The sequence below is a fragment of the Pelobates fuscus genome, chromosome 2 (genome assembly GCF_036172605.1).
Source record: "Pelobates fuscus isolate aPelFus1 chromosome 2, aPelFus1.pri, whole genome shotgun sequence".
Classification (NCBI taxonomy): Eukaryota; Metazoa; Chordata; class Amphibia; order Anura; family Pelobatidae; genus Pelobates; species Pelobates fuscus.
In genome coordinates, this window is record NC_086318.1 from 430,820,830 (window position 1) to 430,842,027 (window position 21,198).

General features: G+C 41.9%; 1 protein-coding gene across 2 annotated transcripts in view; it reads right to left on the bottom strand.

The window, feature by feature from the left end:
* The window catches only part of LOC134587590 (calpain-13-like), a 242,171-nt gene that overhangs the window by 202,510 nt on the left and 18,463 nt on the right, over positions 1 to 21,198 (bottom strand). For both annotated transcript variants that reach the window (XM_063444079.1, XM_063444078.1), the window contains exons 2-6: positions 20,787 to 21,061; positions 18,617 to 18,686; positions 15,734 to 15,852; positions 12,473 to 12,606; positions 10,511 to 10,688 (exon numbers count right to left, since the gene is read on the bottom strand). In XM_063444079.1, the coding sequence (XP_063300149.1) occupies positions 10,511 to 10,688; positions 12,473 to 12,606; positions 15,734 to 15,852; positions 18,617 to 18,686; positions 20,787 to 21,020 (735 nt within the window). In that variant the 5' untranslated portion in view covers positions 21,021 to 21,061. The remainder of the gene's footprint in view (positions 1 to 10,510; positions 10,689 to 12,472; positions 12,607 to 15,733; positions 15,853 to 18,616; positions 18,687 to 20,786; positions 21,062 to 21,198) is intronic.

The following is a 21,198-nucleotide window of genomic DNA, read 5'->3' on the forward strand; positions in this document are numbered from 1 at the left end:
AGAGAGCTGTAGGGTTATTAAACTATTATAGAGAGCAGTAGGGTTTTTAAACTAATATAGAGTGCAGTAGGGTTATTAAACTATTATAGAGAGCAGTAGGGTTATTAAACTATTATAGAGAGCTGTAGGGTTATTAAACTATTATAGAGAGCTGTAGGGTTATTAAACTATTATAGAGAGCAGTAGGGTTATTAAACTATTATAGAGAGCTGTAGGGTTATTAAACTATTATAGAGAGCAGTAGGGTTATTAAACTATTATAGAGAGCTGTAGGGTTATTAAACTATTATAGAGAGCAGTAGGGTTATTAAACTAATATAGAGAGCAGTAGGGTTATTAAACTATTATAGAGAGCAGTAGGGTTATTAAACTATTATAGAGAGCTGTAGGGGCTATTAAACTATTATAGAGAGCAGTAGGGTTATTAAACTATTATAGAGAGCAGTAGGGTTATTAAACTATTATAGAGAGCTGTAGGGTTATTAAACTATTATAGAGAGCTGTAGGGTTATTAAACTATTATAGAGAGCTGTAGGGTTATTAAACTATTATAGAGAGCAGTAGGGTTATTAAACTATTATAGAGAGCAGTAGGGTTATTAAACTATTATAGAGAGATGTAGGGTTATTAAACTATTATAGAGAGCTGTAGGGTTATTAAACTATTATAGAGAGCAGTAGGGTTATTAAACTATTATAGAGAACTGTAGGGTTATTAAACTATTATAGAGAGCAGTAGGGTTATTAAACTATTATAGAGAGCTGTAGGGTTATTAAACTATTATAGAGAGCTGTAGGGTTATTAAACTATTATAGAGAGCAGTAGGGTTATTAAACTATTATAGAGAGCAGTAGGGTTATTAAACTATTATAGAGTGCAGTAGGGGTTATTAAACTATTATAGAGAGCTGTAGGGGTTATTAAACTATTATAGAGAGCTGTAGGGTTATTAAACTATTATAGAGAGCTGTAGGGTTATTAAACTATTACAGAGAACTGTAGGGTCATTAAACTATTATAGAGAGCTGTAGGCATTATTAAACTATTATAGAGAGCAGTAGGCATTATTAAACTATTATAGAGAGCAGTAGGGTTATTTAACTATTATAGAAAGCAGTAGGGTTATTAAACTATTATAGAGAACTGTAGGGTTATTAAACTATTATAGAGAGCCGTAGGGTTATTAAACTATTATAGAGAGCAGTATGGTTATTAAACTATTATAGAGAGTTGTAGGGTTATTAAACTATTATAGAGAGATGTAGGGTTATTAAACTATTATAGAGAGCTGTAGGCATTATTAAACTATTATAGAGAGCCGTAGGGGTTATTAAACTATTATAGAGAGCAGTAGGGTTATTAAACTATTATAGAGAGGTGTAGGAATTATTAAACCAATATAGAGCAGAGTAGGGGTTATTAAACCATTATAGAGCGCAGTAGGGGTTATTAAACTATTATAGAGAGCTGTGGGTTTTATTAAATCATTATAGAGAGCTGTAGAGGTTATTAAACCATTATAGAGCGGAGTAGGGGTTATTAAACTATTATAGAGAACCGTAGGGTTTATGTTGCTTGGAGAGCCCTTTTAATATACTTTTAAAAGAAACTGGAGCTTATATTATTCATGGTTAATAAAAGTTATAGTTGTCTTGCAGAGAATTAACACAGGTCAATACAAGAAACACACACAAACATTGTTGAATTAAACAACTTCACTGAGTTTAGGACAAACGATCAACGTCGAACATCAACTTGATAAACTGATTACTTTCTGGTAAATAAATGCCATACATTTCATATTGTATAACATTACATAAAGTTAATTTCAAATGACAGGCTAACCTGAGAATGCACCCTTTTGATTTTATGATGAGAATGTAATTGACGAAGCCCTGCAGCACTGACTCTCCACGATAACTAACCTTTCCTAGGTTCTGCGAACTTGAAGAGCTGGTTTTACCGGACTCATCTCTTATTCCACTTTGCTAAAGCTGCAGATATATAACCAGGCCTAGGGGTATGTGGGAGGGGAGAGGGGCGGGGGGGGGGGTGTTTAACCAATTATTTTGATAATATTATTTCTGTTTTCTTATTTTTAGAAATCTGTTTAATGCTGTTTTTTTTTTTAGTTTGTAATTGAAACAGAAAACATTTTAACTCACTTGGATCTCTTGCCAATTTTCGTTTGACATGTTGAGTTATTCTCAAACTGCTTAAACACGGTGCTTGCGGTGAATAGGGGTGATAGGATCTAATCAGCTCAACTCAGTAAATCCCTAGTTTCCATTGGCTTCTCCAAATACCAACTATCAGTTTTTCTTTTCGTAACTTTCTTTTCTTACTTTTTTAAAAATAATATTTGTCTCTAAGCATTTCAATCCAGGGCAACTACAATTTTAAAAAAGTTAAAAAAAAAATCTGAAGGATTATGAAGATGGATAAAAACCCTCAGATCTTTACGTATCAGCTATACCTTTAATATACTTTAATATAAGTTGATTAGGAGAAATGAATACTAATCTTCAACAATTGCTATTGATGCAGAATAAATGCAAATAGAACAAAGACTGAGTCCAATCTTGGCCGAACTGGGAACTAGAAGCAGCCAGTATAGTGTGGAGATATAGATGTGGAAAATACATTAAAATTTTAAACTGATACTGTTACAACGTGAAAGAAAGCTCTCATAGGGTTTCAAAATAAACAAATTAGCAAATTTATTTTAAGCAGACATGTATTTGCATATAACCAATGTTTCCGATCAACCACCTTGACATATTAAGGAAAGTTTGGTAATGGGATTGAAACAGTGACTGTATGCTGTTGCACAGCTGTAACAAATGACGTTATCTTGTTTATTTTGAAGTCCTGTGAGTGTGTTCTTCACTTTGAATATGTTATTGTGCTGGAGTGTGCACCTAGCATCAAGACTGGGCTAATACGTGCTCTTCACATATATGTTATATATTAATAAAATGTCTTAAAATGTGTGTAATATATATATATATACTAATATATGTGTAAGTGTTTTAGGTGTAATTATATATAATACTAATACACACATTATTATCCAGGTATATATATATATATATAGTGTGCCAGTCTGTAAACTAGAAGAAAGAATCACAGGCACTCCGAATTCAAGCCGCAGGCAGTTTTATTGTAACAAAATGCACCGTAAAGGTCGAAACGTTGTGTTGCATTTTGTAACAATAAAACTGCCTGCGGCTTGAATTCGGAGTGCCTGTGATTGTTTCTTCTTTGCATATTATTCTGGGTTTGCTGGTCCTGATCTGGAGCACCCATGGCCTCTGGGAATGAGTGCGGTTCCCACTATCTACTCTGCTTAATAGTCTGTAAACTAGAGTCACAATTGCCTCATTTATTAAGCAAAGGGTTTCTTACACATTACATCATACGCATGGTGGCTGGTTTGTGCATGGTAGGAATCGTCTCCACGTTTTATACTAGAATAATGTCAATTCCTATACAGTCTCCCATTTTATGTTACTTCAGTTGTGATAATGATATTACATTATGTGTAAAGCCACTATCGTTATTATAATACCTTATCATTTGGTTTAAATATAATCTAAACGCCATGTACCGTATATACTCGACTATAAGCCAACCCGGATATAAGCCGAGGCACCTAATTTTACCACAAAAAAATGGGAAAACGTATTGACTCGAGTATAAGCCTAGGGTGGGAAATGCAGCAGCTACTGGTAAAAACACACATGGATACAGAGACATACATACATACATACATACATACATGGATACAGAGACATACATACATACATACATACAGAGATATACATACATACATACAGAGACATACATACATACATACATGGATTCAGAGACATGCATACATACATACAGAGACATACATACATACATACAGAGACATACATACATACATGGATACAGAGACATACATACATACATACAGAGACATACATACATACATACAGAGACATACATACATACATACATACATGGATACAGAGACATACATACATACATACAGAGACATGCATACATACATACAGAGACATACATACATGGATACAGAGACATACATACATACATACAGAGACATACATACATACATACATGGATTCAGAGACATGCATACATACATACAGAGACATCAGGCCCGTCGCTACCCGACAGTCAAGCCAAGCAACTGCTTGGGGCCCCAAGCTGGCCCGGGGCCCCAAGCAGAGCCGACAGGGGCATGCGGTCCTGGGGGGCCCAGACTGCTCAGGTCGTCCAGGCCCCACATTCAGTGGGTACATACCGGGTCGCAGGGGGCCCGGTATGTACCCACTGGGCCAGCCTCTTCTCCTGGGGGGCCCAGCAGCCGGTCACCTCAGGGTCCCTCAGAGGCTGGCCCTGCTGACACCCGGCGGGCGCGCGAGGGAGCACTCTCCTCTGAGTGCTTCCTCTTCAGCTCCCTCGCGCACCGTACTGATGCCGGAGCCGTAAAGATGACGTCATCTTCCGGCTCTGGCACCAGTACGCGGCGAGCGAGGGAGCTGAAGAGGAAGCACTCAGAGGAGAGTGCTCCCTCGCGCGCCCGCCGGGTGTCAGGGACAGGGACAGGGAGGACATTTAAGTGAGTGGGGGTGGGGGAGAGGGACGGAGAAAATTTGAGTGGGTGGGGGGGGCGAGGGAGAAAATTTGAGTGGGTGGGGGGGCGAGGGAGATAACTTGAGGGGGGAGGGAGAAAATTTGAGGGGGAGGGAGAAAATTTGAGGGGGGAGGGGGGAGGGAGAAAATTTGAGGGGGGAGGGGGAGGGAAAAAATTTGAGTGGGTGGGGGGGCGAGTGAGAAAATTTGAGTGGGTGGGGGGGCGAGGGAGGAAATTTGAGTGGGTGGGGGGGGGCGAGGGAGAAAATTTGAGTGGGTGGGGGGGCGAGGGAGAAAATTTGAGTGGGTGGGGGGGCGAGGGAGAAAATTTGAGTGGGTGGGGGGGGCAAGGGAGGAAATTTGAGTGGGTGGGGGGGGCGAGGGAGGAAATTTGAGTGGGTGGGGGGGGCGAGGGAGGAAATTTGAGTGGGTGGGGGGGCGAGGGAGAAAATTTGAGGGGGGAGGGAGGCAGGAAATTGGAGGGGGGAGAGGAAGGAAATTGGAGGGGAGAGGAAGGAAATTGGAGGGGGGAGGAAGGAAATTGGAGGGGGGGGAGAAGGAAGGAAATGAGAGGGAGGGGGAGAAGAAGGAAATTGGAGGGGGGGAGAAGGCAATGAGAGGGAGGGGGAGAAGAAGGAAATTGGAGAGGGGGGAGAAGAAGGAAATTGGAGAGGGGGGGAGGAGAAGGAAATTGACGGGGGTAGGGGGAGAGATTGACATCCATCACACACACACACACAATGCACCCCTTGCACACAGAAAAACACACAATGCATTACACACAGACACACATACACAAGCAATGCATCCCTTACACACAGCAACACACAATGCACCCCTTCCACACACTCAGTGCATCCCTTACAGCAGTGTTTCCCAACCCAGTCCTCAAGGCACACCTACCAGTCCAGGATTTAGGGGTGACCCAGTTGTGTCTAAGGTGTTTTTTCTTTTTTTTCTAAAAACACCTTAGACAAAACTGTGTAATCCTTAAATCCTGGACTGGTAGGTGTGCCTTGAGGACTGGGTTGGGAAACACTGCCTTACAGACACACGCACTGCATCCCATACATACACAAACTCACCTTGCAGCCCTTACACATACAAACACAGATTCACACAATGCATTCCTTACACACATCAGGACATCCCCCCCCCCCCCCCCCCCCCACACACACCCCTGTGAACAAACTCATTGGTGGAACATGAAGGTGGACCCTGAGCTGTGTAAATGGCCTTCAAAAAATGGAGCTGCTTCCCGTTCTCCCAGAACATTGATTTTTGTGACCACAGTTACAAACCGCCTCCAGAGAGCCTGTTCTACACCAGACCAGTGGAGCCAGACGGCAGCTGAAGCCCATCATCATCCTCATCTGGTTGTAAGTAGGCAATCTAGTATATTATTCGTGGCACTAATCTCTAATTTACCTCACATTAAAGGGACACTATAGTCCCCAGAACCACTGCAGCTTAATGTAGTGGTTCTGGTGTCTATAGCCTATCCCTGCAGGCCTTTTATTGTAAACACGGCGGCACTGCAGCACTGTGTTAGTTAACATGGCAGATCATATGGGTGGGGCACTGTGATGTCACATGGGGGGGCGGCAAACTTTACTTTTGCCTAGGGCGGGGGGGGGGGGGGGAAGGACCCGGGTGCAGGCGCCGGGGGGCCCAGACCTTGAGCGTGCATGTGGGGGGTGGGGGGGTTGGAGTTTGGGGGGGCCTCCATGTCCGTTTTGCTTGGGGCCCCCAAATTCCTTCAAACGGCCCTGAGAGACATCCATACATACATACAGATACATACATACATACATGGATACAGAGACATACATACATGGATACAGAGACATACATACATACACATACATTTGGTGTAATGAAAAGATAGAATGAGATTGCTTTTCATAATGTAGTATGTGAGGGTTTAGTTGAAAACAATGACACCTAGTAATCTCAGCACAAATCCTGAAGGAAGCTTCCTGAAAACTCGGGTTATAGATGTGTACAAACCTTTCTGGGACTGTATATACACAGTTTTTCCTTTGTGCTTTCCATGTCATATGTATTCACTTGCATACATAATATGCACACATAATATGAACCAAGTATATTTTACACAGCACGTTGATAATAGGTAGCAGATACACCCACCGGCCATGGTCTCTTGCTGTGCAGCAGGTTCTCCCACCCGATAAACAGGCCGCAGCACATCCCGGGCTTTCCTGCACAGAGCAGCCACAGGCAGAGCACCCTGCCCGGAAGCTGTCCGTGTCCCCAGTGTGCAGCACGGTGCGAGCGGAGTACACAGTCAGCCCCGACCACAGCAGCACGGGCACCTACCATGGTACAGATAGAAGACTGTCTAGAGACTGTCATTAGAATTTCCATCTGCCCGGTGCTATCTGCACCCAATCTCACCGCCCTCACTCGAGTATAAGCTGAGGGGGGCTTTTTCAGCATAAAAAATGTGCTGAAAAAGGCGGCTTATACTCAAGTATATACGGTAAAACCTGGTGAAAAGTTTTAATTTACTTTAAATTGTATGTTTACCAGTGCTTATTGTGTTGGTGTGTTCACGGAGACAATGTACTACATAAAGCATGCACACAAAGTTATTTACCATAGATATACGGCACACTATAGGTACCAAAACAACTTTAGCTTAAAGGGACACTATAGGTACCCAGATGACTTCAGTTCATGATTATTATTATTTATAATGCGCCAACAAATTCCGTTGCACTGTACAATGCGTAGACTAACATACATGTATTAAACCTGATGAGTTTGACACACAGCAACAGAGGGATTGAGGGCCTGCTCAAAAATCTTACATGTTAGAGGGAGTGGGGTATAGTGACACAGTAACAGAGGGATTGAGGGCCTGCTGTCACGGTTCTCGCCGCGACATCCAGTCTGCCAGACGAGGTCACCCCAGGAGTGCCCAGCAAGGGATTTGAACCCTGGACTTTGGCTTCGTGAATCTTGCTCTTTTGCCACTGTGCTATCCAGCCATTCATGTATTGCTTTAATAGGTGTCCTCGCCTTGTTTCCAGCACTGGGAGCTGAACTTACTCGTAGCTGCTCTGCACACCTGTATCCCATATTAATTGGCTGGATATAAAAGCCTGCCTAACCCTGGGAAGGGTGTCAGTTCATTGACTCTGGTTCCCTTGTTTGGTTCCTGTCTCTCCGTATCTGCGTTCCAGTTTTCCTGTCTGATTTCGGCTTCTGACCTTGGCTTTCCTACTGGACTACTCTGATCTCTGGCTTCCCTGATTTTGGCTTTCCTTGACTACGCTTCTGCTAATCCCTGCTGTACTGAGACTTGGAGCACTTTTCCTGGAAAGCCCCCGTGCACAGACTCACAGGCCAGGTGGCGTCTTACCTGGTCACCCTGGTCTGTGTCTACTTTGCAAGGGTGAGCGTATAACTCTGCGAGCTGGACTCCCTATCAGGTAAGACTCATTACACCTGCTCAGTGAGTTTATATGCTAGAGGGAGTGGGGTATAGTGACACAGTAACAGAGGGATTGAGGGCGAGCTCAGTGAGTTTACATGCTAGAGGGAGTGGGGTATAGTGACACAGTAACAGAGGGATTGAGGGCCCTGCTCAGTGAGGTTACATGTTAGAGGGAGTGGGGTATAGTGACACAGTAACAGAGGGATTGAGGGCCCTGCTCAGTGAGCTTACATGTTAGAGGGAGTGGGGTATAGTGACACAGTAACAGAGGGATTGAGGGCCCTGCTCAGTGAGCTTACATGTTAGAGGGAGTGGGGTATAATGACACAGTAACAGAGGGATTGAGGGCCTGCTCAGTGAGCTTACATGCTAGAGGGAATGGGGTATAGTGACACAGTAACAGAGGGATTGAGGGCCCTGCTCAGTGAGTTTACATGTTATAGGGAGTGGGGTATAGTGACACAGTAACAGAGGGATTGAGGGCCCTGATCAAATGAGCCCACATGCTAGAGTGGGGTATGGTGACACCAAGGGGGCAGTATCCCTGTTGCACTTAGTGCTGCAATGTAAAACATAGCAGTTCCTGAGAATGTTCACATTGCAGCACTAAGTCTGCCTCCAGTAGCTGTCTCCCACAGAGCTACTGGAGGCGCTTTTTGGATTGAAACAAGCCTTTGGTCTGGTATCTGATGCTGAACATCCGGCTTCAGATTTTTCCCAACAGGAAAGTATTGATTCTATGGGGAGGTCATAGCCCGTGCAGCATTTGCCGCACCTGCGCATTAGCACCAGCTTTTTTTGTGGCTCAATTTGAAACCTCCCCAACCTACATTTGTTAGGGAAATTACACACACACACACACTCACAATTATATACACATTAATATACATTTACATGTATACATGCATATTCACACATACATGGACACATATACGCAAACACACATTGATATAATACACACACACACACATAAACTCATATACAAACACACAAATGAAGGCATATAAGCACACACAGATTCATACACAAACACATTTATATACATACACAGACTTGTATACACACACAGGCTCAGTAGGGTGCAGTGGTTTGCTGCTGGGATCAGACTAATTTTCCAGGTCCCTGCTGCTCTCGATGCAGGGGCTAGGGTGGCATCACATCACAGCTCCAAGCATCAATACAGGGCATGCAAGGGAGCTGGGAAACCAATGCAGAGAGATAAACGTAGACCCCTTTGTTTCTCCTACACAAGTACTGAGAGGACCGTGACCTAACAGGCATGTGCTGCACGTCACCCACTCTTACTACGTGCCCAGGGAGACCCCCTCTTACTATGTTCCTCTGGGGTATTGTCCCCCTCCCCTATTAGTACGCTGCTCCCACTAAGACTGAAATAAAACAATGCTCCCTAGGGATGAGAGGATGGAGATATAATGTAGTAATTTCCCCCTAGCTGGGCAGTTCAAGGCTCTCACTCACATGGAATTGAGCCATATTATTCTCACTGAATACAGAATACTGGAATGTGTTTTTAGTGAGCTGGTTACATTATATCCCACTGTAGTTCAATTATAAGATCAGTGGCGGAACTACTGTCACACTGGCTGCACGTGGGCCCGCATGCTGGGTAGCCTATTCGGGTGGTGCGAAGTGCATTGACCATGTGATGGTATTTCTGAACAATGTAAGAAGAAGAAAATATGGACAGCACCATTAGATCATGATGGTGTAATATTATTTAAGGGAATACCACTTTACCATGCAACGTTTCATCTCCCAAGAGCCTTAGTCATGCATGTGTGTGAGTATGTATGTTTTAGTGTGTGCATCTGTTTATGCGTCTGTGTGTGTCAGTGTATGTATATACGTGTGTGTCATGTGTATGTACATCTGTGTCTGTATGTATGTATATGGAAGTGCATACATCACAGCAAGCAAACATTACATGCAAGCACACCCCTGCATTCAAACGCAAACATAACACGCAAGCACACCCATGTATTAAAAGGCTAACATTGTATACAAACACCCCTTCATTCAACACTACGTACAAACACACCCCTGTATTCAAACGCAAACATTACATAGAAATATACCATTGCATTCCAATGGCAACAGTACATACAAATACACCCCATACATGCGCACACACATACAAAGAAACATGATTACACTCAAACACACAAACACTGCTCACAAATACAATTCTGCAAGGATGGCCAAATAGTAGAATCGGCATTGCATCGTGGGAGTTGTATGAAATAATGATCTATATGGGGATCTATCTTTTGGTCACCATTGTACTAGTGGTGTCCCCCAAAAATGTCTTGCACCAGGGCCCTCTTAACATCAATCAGATTTTATCAATCGTCATTCACCATGTGTATTTATCTGAATATGTTACCTTCTTTTTCGTGGTGCATGTCATGACAGTCTCTGGTGTCGCACATTTAATCATGTGAAACAGGTCAGACAGCTCCATATCACGCTTCAATTCAAATGACATCGCCAATCCACCGGTAAAGTTTGTAAAGGCTTCTGCAGGTACTCCAAAATGCAAATTTTGATATGATCCGAGGAGCCTGAAAAAGAAAAGTAAATGTAAATTTTCAGGATGTTTTTTTATTTTTTTTATTTCAACCAATGGTTTTCCTGTTGTTGTTGTAAGTGTGGTACATGGGTGTCACATAATCCGGCATTATGGGACATCGAGGAAAATCCATTGAATTGCCTAATACGTTTTAGTATTTTCAAGTAGCAGCCAAATCCTAAAATGCTGTTAATGCCCAGCTGATTAATTTCTGGCTGACACTTTGTATATAAGTCTTGGTGTGCCAGCCATCCTTAATATGTAAATGCTACAGATTCATGTCATTGGGCGACTGGGTCATTTATTGATGAATTTGACAACCATTCAATTTAAAGAGAGAGAAAGGTGAGCCAATGTCATATATAGGAAACTCTCAGGGAAAAAAAGGGGGCGATAACCCTAAAGAGTGAATATCAGTAATTCAAAAAAATAAATAAAAAAATAATAATAAACAAACAAATAAAACAAGAAGAAAGTTACTAGAATAGGAACAGGTATATCCTATATAACCCTTTGTTAGAGAACAAAACTTAACTTAATAATTTTCACCACATACAACAGAAAGAAAGCAAGTTGATCAAATACAAAGCTAGGACAACAAATGTATCTAGTTAGAGGTAACATATGCAAGTAGTTACAACAAACACTAGCTATACCCCGAGTCCCTGCTAGCACTACAAAATAAAGCTTGTGCCTTCGAGGGCACCTATTTAAATATACCCCATCGTGTGAAGTTGCTAATCTAAACTTAGACCTGGAGAGATGATTAAAAATCAAAAATTGAACATGGTGGTCTGTGGTGTGGTCTTTCCTTTCAGATCGATATAGATCAATAGCTGTACCAAGGTAAGTATGGTGTTCACGGGGAAAGACAGCCGAGCCCCTGACGCACGCCTTTTGCCAGAGTGGCTCATCAGAGGGGCACGGTGGTCTTTTCCCGTAAACACTATACTTACCTTGGTACAGCTAATGATCTATTAGGGTTATGTAGGATTATGTAGTTCCCATTCTAGGAACTCTTCTTGTTTTGTTTGTTTGACAACCATTCAACAACCAAAAAAATCCAATAATAATAATAATAAGTAATTGTAATTAAGATTCGGCTTCTATTTGGTTGGTTGCCAGTTAATTGAAAACCATTGTTTAACGTCTTTACTACCATGGAATTAGGAATAAAAATGACCATCAGAAGTGGTACCTTTTTGCTTTACGGAAATCAATCTGTTTATATGTGTTTTTCATGTCAATATTCATAAAGAGTGTATTTATATATTTAACTTTCATGTGGCTCCAAGTTCAACTGATAGAGCGAGAAAAAAAACTCAAATTACCGAATAATATAGATGTACAAGAGAATGCAATATCCATATTGTTTATTTTCAAGTTATTAAATTTGAGAAGTGTGAATACAAGGGCTCGGCTTCCTTTACTTTGTTTATGGGAGTAAATAAGCTTTTTTTTTTTTTTTTTGAAAGATCATGCAAATAAAGAAGAATTTTTTTTTTTTTAAATTAACACTATTGTTAATATTATTTAATTAACTAATTAAGGACATATACATCTGCCACCTGTGTACAGAAGGTATTGAGCACTAAGGAGTTAATTCAAAGATATTTTACTGTGCCCTCCAGACTTCTAAACTAAAGCTCCATAATTCATAGTAGACAGAAATTTATGAGATTTGTAGTCCAAAACAATCTCACAATGGGGCCAAAGTTTGATGCACCAGGTTTATTAAATAGACCCCCAAATCTTTACAATGAATAAGGAAATTACTTTGCATAGGCTTTCTCCAAAAGGCAAGGCCATAATTCATTTCCAGTTGATGGTCTAGCAGACAAATGTTCCCCATCTAAATATGGCAGCCTGTCATCGACTACGACATCCCACCACTCACCAAAACTCCAGAACTGAAAGAGAGAAGAACATCAAAGTAGTTACATTTCCATTGAATCCCAAATTCTATCATTTTTTTTCATTATATTCCAAACAAATACAGCAGGTGTGGTTTTGAAGGCAGTTTTACCCCTTAAGGACACGTGACATGTCATGATTCCCTTTTATTCCAGAAGTTTGGTCCTTAAGGGGTTAAATAAAATAAAATTGCAAAAAATACTTCAATATACCAGAAAGCATTTTGTGCATTTATCAAAGTGGACCTATAACCCATTAACAACTCAATTTCCCCTCTGAATCATGATTCCTTTCATTACTAAACCAAGTTATCACCCACATACTGTTATATAATCGTGTCACACTGGTGGTAAACGAGGGGAGTCTGGGTCCATAACACTGAGTTAAGTTTAAGCAATTTTATATTTTTCTACATGCATTTTAAAAACATAGAAAGCAGGTAGTGATGGGATAACCAAACTAAAAACAATAAACAAGCATTAAAACTCGTCAGCAAAGCAGAGTGTGAAAGACCGTTGCCATGGTTAGAGATGGTTGACTAGAGAAGTAACTTTTTTTTTTTCCAAGTGCCTTTTATACATTTATTCCCTAATACATTACTTTCTACCCTTCTCTTACCTTTTGTGTCACTATACCCCACTCCCTCTAACATGTAAGCTCACTGAGCAGGGCCCTCAACCCCTCTGTTACTGTGTCACTATACCCCACTCCCTCTAACATGTAAGCTCACTGAGCAGGGCCCTCAACCCCTCTGTTACTGTGTCACTATACCCCACTCCCTCTAACATGTAAACTCACTGAGCAGGCCCTCAACCCCTCTGTTACTGTGTCACTATACCCCACTCCTTCTAGCATGTAAACTCACTGAATCAGGGCACTCAATCCCTCTGTTACTGGGTCACTATACCCCACTCCCTCTAGCATGTAAACTCACTGAGTAGGGCCCTCAATCCCTCTGTTACTGTGTCACTATACCCCACTCCCTCTAAAATGTAAGCTCACTGAGCAGGCCCTCAACCCCTCTGTTACTGTGTCACTATACCCCACTCCCTCTAGCATGTAAACTCACTGAGCAGGGCCTCAATCCCTCTGTTACTGTGTCACTATAACCCACTCCCTCTAGCATGTAAGCTCACTGAGCAGGGCCTCAATCCCTCTGTTACTGTGTCACTATAACCCACTCCCTCTAGCATGTAAGCTCACTGAGCAGGGCCTCAATCCCTCTGTTACTGTGTCACTATACCCCACACCCTCTAGCATGTAATCTCACTGAGCAGGCCCACAATCCCTCTGTTACTGTGTCACTATACCCCACTCCCTCTAGCATGTAAACTCACTGAGCAGGGCCCTCAATCCCTCTGTTACTGTGTCACTGTACCCCACTCCCTCTAGCATGTAACCTAACTGAGCAGGCCCTCAATCCCTCTGTTACTGGGTCACTATACCCCACTCCCTCTAGCATGTAAACTCACTGAATCAGGGCACTCAATCCGTCTGTTACTGTGTCACTATACCCCACTCCCTCTAGCATGTAAACTCACTGAGCAGGGCCCTCAATCCCTCTGTTACTGTGTCACTGTACCCCACTCCCTCTAGCATGTAAGCTCACTGAGCAGGCCCCCAATCCCTCTGTTACTGTGTCACTATACCCCACTCCCTCTAACATGCAAACTCACTGAGCAGGGCCCTCAATCCCTCTGTTACTGTGTCACTGTACCCCACTCCCTCTAACATGTACACTCACTGAGCAGGCCCTCAATCCCTCTGTTACTGTGTCACTATACCCCACTTCCTCTAGCATGTAAGCTCACTGAGCAGGGCCCTCAATCCCTCTGTTGCTGTGTCACTATACCCCACTCCCTCTAGCATGTAAGCTCACTGAGCAGGTCCCTCAATCCCTCTGTTACTGTGTCACTATACCCCACTCCCTCTAACATGTAAACCCACTGAGCAGGGCCTTCAGTACCTCTTTTACTGTGTCACTATACCCCACTCCCTCTCACATGTAAACTCACTGAGCAGGCCCTCAATCCCTCTGTTACTGTGTCACTATACCCCACTCCCTCTAACATGTAAACTCACTGAGCAGGGCCTCAATCCCTCTGTTACTGTGTCACTAAACCCCACTCCCTCTAACATGTAAACTCACTGAGCAGGGCCCTCAATCCCCCTGTTACTGTGTCACTATACCCCACTCCCTCTCACATGTAAACTCACTGAGCAGGCCCTCAATCCCTCTGTTACTGTGTCACTATACCCCACTCCCTCTAGCATGTAAACTCACTGAGCTGGGCCCCCAATCCCTATGTTACTGTGTCACTATACCCCACCCCCTCTAACATGTAACCTCTCTGAGCAGGCCCTCAATCCCTCTGTTACTGTGTCACTATACCCCACTCCCTCTAACATGTAAACTCACTGAGCAGGCCCTCAATCCCTCTGTTACTGTGTCACTATACCCCACTCCCTCTAGCATGTAAACTCACTGAGCTGGGCCCCCAATCCCTCTGTTACTGTGTCACTATACCCCATTCCCTCTAACATGTAAACTCACTGAGCAGGGCCCTCAATCCCTCTGTTACTGTGTCAATCCCTCTGTTCCTGTGCGTCCATTTGTCTGGTTACATATACTTGTCTGTTAGTCCACCCATTGTACAGTGCTGCGGAATTTGTTGGCGCTTTATAAATAATAATAATAACAATGGGAGTTTACTTTTTGAATGTCAATATTAAAGTCCAATGTGTTTGTTATTTTGCTTAAATAATCAAGACAGATTTATTTGTTCATGCTTCGTGCATTGCAGTCTCAGGGTTGCAACTGGCCAAGGATTCTAAATTAAGATCTTGCACAATTGTTTTTTTATTTTTTATTTTTCATTTGCCCATATACAGCAGGACTGACAATTAGGGATTATTAGCCTACATGACAGAATAATCTACATTTTATTAAAGACAGGAGATTTATATTTGGTTGGTGCGGTAAAGACAATTAAACCAAATACGAAGAAAAAATAACTGGATATCTAGAGATCATTTTTCTGTGATTCATTTTTCATGGAAAAGTTAATGGCAAAGCGAAAATGTAACTTAATATTCATTACTGATGTATACAATAAACATTACCCGGAAATGGAAGATACCACTATAGTATTGATCGAATTCTTGATTTAACGGGAGTATTTTCTTCAGCAAGTGTTCCTTATAGGTGAGAGTCCCAAGAACAGATAAGACCCAGCAGTCACCTGTTGCAACAACAAAATTCATAAGCTTTGTAAATGTTTATATTGTCATGTAGAATGTTTTTTGTATGTTCAAAATGTACCTATCTTTTTTTTAAGTTTTAAGTTTAGAGTGTTCCTAACATAATGTAGAATATTAGTAGTATGGCTTATAATGTCATTGTGTAATGTGGAATGTTTGTAGTTTTTAGAATGTTCTTAGTATAATATATAATTTTTGCAGTAAGTTTAGAGAATGTTTGTAGTATGATTTAGAATGTTCATGTTCTAATGGAGAATGTTTGTAGTACGATTTAGAATGTTCATGTTCTAATGGAGAATGTTTGTAGTATGATTTAGAATGTTCATATTCTAATGGAGAATGTTTGTAGTACGATTTAGAATGTTCATATTCTAATGGAGAATGTTTGTAGTACGATTTAGAATGTTCATATTCTAATGGAGAATGTTTGTAGTACGATTTAGAATGTTCATATTCTAATGGAGAATGTTTGTAGTACGATTTAGAATGTTCATGTTCTAATGGAGAATGTTTGTAGTACGATTTAGAATGTTCATGTTCTAATGGAGAATGTTTGTAGTACGATTTAGAATGTTCATGTTCTAATGGAGAATGTTTGTAGTACGATTTAGAATGTTCATGTTCTAATGGAGAATGTTTGTAGTACGATTTAGAATGTTCATGTTCTAATGGAGAATGTTTGTAGTACGATTTAGAATGTTCATGTTCTAATGGAGAATGTTTGTAGTATGATTTAGAATGTTCATATTCGAATAGAGAATGCTTGTAGTATGGTTTAAAATGTTTATAAAATAGAATACCGTATATACTCGAGTATAAGCCGAGTTTTTCAGCCCATTTTTTGGGCTGAAAAACCCCAACTCGGCTTATACTCGAGTCAAGGTCTGTATTATGGCAATTTGCATTGCCATAATACAGACTGGGGGGAGAGGGGTGCTGGCAGAGCTGTACTTACCTTTCCTGCAGCTCCTGTCAGCTCTCTCCTCCTCTGCGCCGTCCGGTCAGCACCTCGGTCAGCTCCCAGTGTAAATCTCGCGAGAGCCGCGGCTCTCGCGAGACTTACACTGGGAGCTGACAGAGGGAGCTGCACAGACCGCGCGGAGGAGGAGAGAGCTCACAGGAGCTGCAGGAAAGGTAAGTACAGCTCTGCCAGCACCCCTCTCCCCCCCCCACTGAACTGCCACTGGACCACCAGGGAAGGAGAGCCCCCCTCCCTGCCATATATCAAGCAGGGAGGGGGGACGAAAAAAAATATGTAAATAAAATAAGAAATAATTATAAAAAAATAATAATAATAATAATAAAAAATAATAATAATAAAAAAAAGGGGTATAAGGACCACTATGGGAGGGGGGGGGGGTATAAGGACCACTATGGGAGGGATGGGGTGGGTTAAGGACCACTATGGGAGGGAGGGGGGGGATAAGGACCACTATGGGAGGGAGGGGGGGGATAAGGACCACTATGGGAGGGAGGGGGGGATAAGGACCACTATGGGAGGGAGGGGGGGATAAGGACCACTATGGGAGGGAGGGGGGTATAAGGGCCACTATGGGAGGGAGGGGGGGTATAAGGGCCACTATGGGAGGGAGGGGGGGTATAAGGACCACTATGGGAGGGAGGGGGGGTATAAGGACCACTATGGGAGGGATGGGGGGGGGATAAGGACCACTATGGGAGGGAGAAGGGGGATAAGGACCACTATGAGAGGGAGGGGGGGGATAAGGACCACTATGGGAGGGAGGGGGGGGGATAAGGACCACTATGGGAGGGAGGGGGGGTATAAGGACCACTATGGGAGGGAGGGGGGGTATAAGGACCACTATGGGAGGGAGGGGGGGTATAAGGACCACTATGGGAGGGAGGGGGTTATAAGGACCACTATGGGAGGGATGGGGGGGGATAAGGAACACTATGGGAGGGAGAAGGGGGATAAGGACCACTATGAGAGGGAGGGGGTGGGATAAGGACCACTATGGGAGGGGAGGGGGAAGTAAGGACCACTAGGGGAGGGGAGGGTAAGGACCACTAGGGGAGGGGTGAGTCAGGACCACTGGGGGGGGGGGGTGAAGGAACACGGGGGTGGGGAGGTAAGGACCACTGAGGGAGGAGGAGGGGAAGTCAGGACATATGGGGGGGGGAGGGGGCGGCAAATCTTTTTTTGCCTACGGCGGCAAATATCCTTGCACCGGCCCTGCACACACTGCATTCACACACTGCATTCGTACACACACACACTGCATTCATGCACACACACACTGCATTCATGCACACACACACTGCATTCATGCACACACACACTGCATTCATGCACACACACACTGCACTCATACACACACGCTGCACTCATACACACACACATACGCACACACTGCATTCATTATACACACACTGTAAATAAATATTCAATTAATATATTTTTTTTAGGATCTAATTTTATTTAGAAATTTACCAGTAGCTGCTGCATTTCCCACCCTAGTCTTATACTCGAGTCAATAAGTTTTCCCAGTTTTTTTTGGGATAAAATTAGGGGCCTCGGCTTATATTCGGGTCGGCTTATACTCGAGTATATACGGTATTCATAATCTAGATTAAAATGCATGTAGTCTGGGAAACATTGCAAAGTTTGAAGTATGATTTAGAAGTGAGTAAAATAAATAAAAACATTAATGGATTGCTTTTAAATGTTTTATGCATGTTGCCACTATCGTATATAAATTGTGAATTGTGTGAAATAATACTTACCCAGTTTGCTTTGTTTAATGTCAAACAAAGAAATACCATCCACAACTAGACGAGGATATTCACTTGGTTTCTACAAAATAAATACATAAATGAAGTTGAAAAAAAAAACAAAAACTAAATAAATTAATAACTATTCTTCACTAGAATTTTCTCTAAAAATAAAGATCCATTGAAAAAGTGAAATACACACTGGAAAATAAAGTCAAAGTGAAGACATTAGTGTGTTGTCTAAATGTGTTCGGTTATCAAATGTAGCAATGACACTTTTGTTAAAATGTCTTAAAGTCTTCAAAGTCCAGAAATATCATACTACATCCTTGTAATAATATGTGTAGAGTAACAATGCCAAATAATAAAGAGGGGGTACATTGACGTTGTGGCAGGCTTATGCAATGTATGGTCATATAATGTAACTAAACCCCCATTATTTTTGGACTAGATTAGGTGTTTTTTTTTTTTTAAACTAACAAAATTTGTCAGCACCAAAGTTGCCATTTACTAGATAAGGGAGTGCACTGGATTTTCATTTTAATTGTACTCATTGGCTCCCAGCAGCACCCTATTTATGCATGTTTAGATGAGTGCAGCCAGCCCCTTTTTACTCATATATATATATTTGGGAGTCTAGCCAGCTCCTTGGTTTTGCACCCCTCCCTGTCACATGTGCCTCATTCCAGGGCCCTATTTAGCCATGTACTGCAGAGAACTCGAGATGGATTTTCCCCCCCAAATATGTAGCTCATTTAGCAGACATTAGGCTGTTAGTGTAGGACCTGCCAAAGATGGGGTACATTGACAATGTGACAGTGTTATGCAATGTATGATCATATACTGTAACTAAACCCCCATTATTCTGTGCCTAGATTAGGTGTTTTTTTATAAAAACTAATAAAATCTGTCAGCACCAATGTTGCTGTTTAGTAGATAAGGGAGTATGCTGGATTTTCATTTTTAAAATAATATACGTAGACGTACAAAAGGGGAGTACTTGGTGTGCACAGACACATATTGATACAGTACAGATTAATTGTGCCCCCACCACCTGTTTCGAAATCCCATGTATGTGTGCTTGAGTTTTTGATAGCTTGCTATGTTTCTAACATAAATCATGACTCACTTTATATTTCACTCTATATTTGGGGTGGTCATTTTTGGTTTGCATCCAGGAGGACCTTAGTACCGAATCCCTGTTCCCTCCTCGCTTATTTATTTCGATGGGCAAAAATGTGTATTTCTGACATCATTTTTAAATTAGTATTTTTGAAATGAAGTGTGGATGGTAATGAAATGTCATTAGTCAGCATTAGGAGAGTACTAGCCCAACTTCTTCATGGACTCCTCCAAGTGTCTCTTTGGCAGTAAAGGGATTTGCAGCCTTGTCTCAGTTGACCTGATAAAATCCAGCCTACATGTCCCCCAATCCTTTTCTGAGATCTCAACTCTCCATTAGCGTAAATGTCATATACGACCAAACTGGAACAAACATTTTCTCTGTTACACAAAAACAATGATAACAGCTTATAATTTTACGGCCTGACTTAGACTATACAAACTAAAATTAAACATACTGCCATTTTGTTTTCCTTTTTTTTTTTTTTAGAAACTTAGAGTGAACATATGTTATCCCTATAAACTGGGGAAGTAAGGGGAGGGGTGTCGGATAGATGGGGGGGGGGGGGTATGAGGGGTATAAACATGGTGTGTTCCCCGAGAAAGTGTTACGTTATTCCTTACATTGTCTCTTCGGTTGTGATGTGTTTGGTATCCTCTCTCCTTAGTAGGCTATGTTGCCATATTTTCACACATTATTTTTGGGAGTTTCCCTCTGAGGGTCCCACATTTTCCACGCCTCCACCCAAAATTTTTGTGGAGCTCTATATGATCTTGTAGTGCATTCATAGGATTTGATTGTGTCTAGCCGCAGTATGCACATTTCTATTGTTGGTGTTTACCATAATGGTGATATGAAAAGTAAGATATTTTAGAGGTTTAGGTAGGTGCGGCGGGATTTTGTTTTCCTTTTGAGAACCATCTAGCCAAAAACCAAGCCATGCATTCTTCAGGCTTTACCATCACATGCTAATCTATAGAAACATAATTCATAGTTTTTACTGGTCGAAAATACAAAGACCTCCATGTCTTTTGCTACCTCTATCTGTCGTAAACTCACCGGCCTCTTCCATTCTATTGTACTTGATTTGAACTCTTTTTCCAGCTTTGGACCAATACTATTCATGTTTGCTGGGAATGTTTCATCTTCAAATAACACTTTGTTTTTCAGGTTAATTTCCCTTAGAGAGTCGAAGTCTTGATTTCGAAATTTCTTTGGATTTGTCACTCTTCCTATCTTGACACCTTGCTGTTCCAGATGAGCAGACTGCCCATTCTGGTGGGATTGGTACATTGTGACTTATCAGTTGGAAAGTAAAAATGTCACTTTTTAACCTGTGTACAAACGAAATAGAAAAAAAATACACTTTAGTGCTGGATTCAACTTCCAACGCCTGTGAGTGGTGGAAAGAATTACTCTATTCATGGACCGAGCACAAACAAAATAACTACAAAGTGCCTACACACTTTCT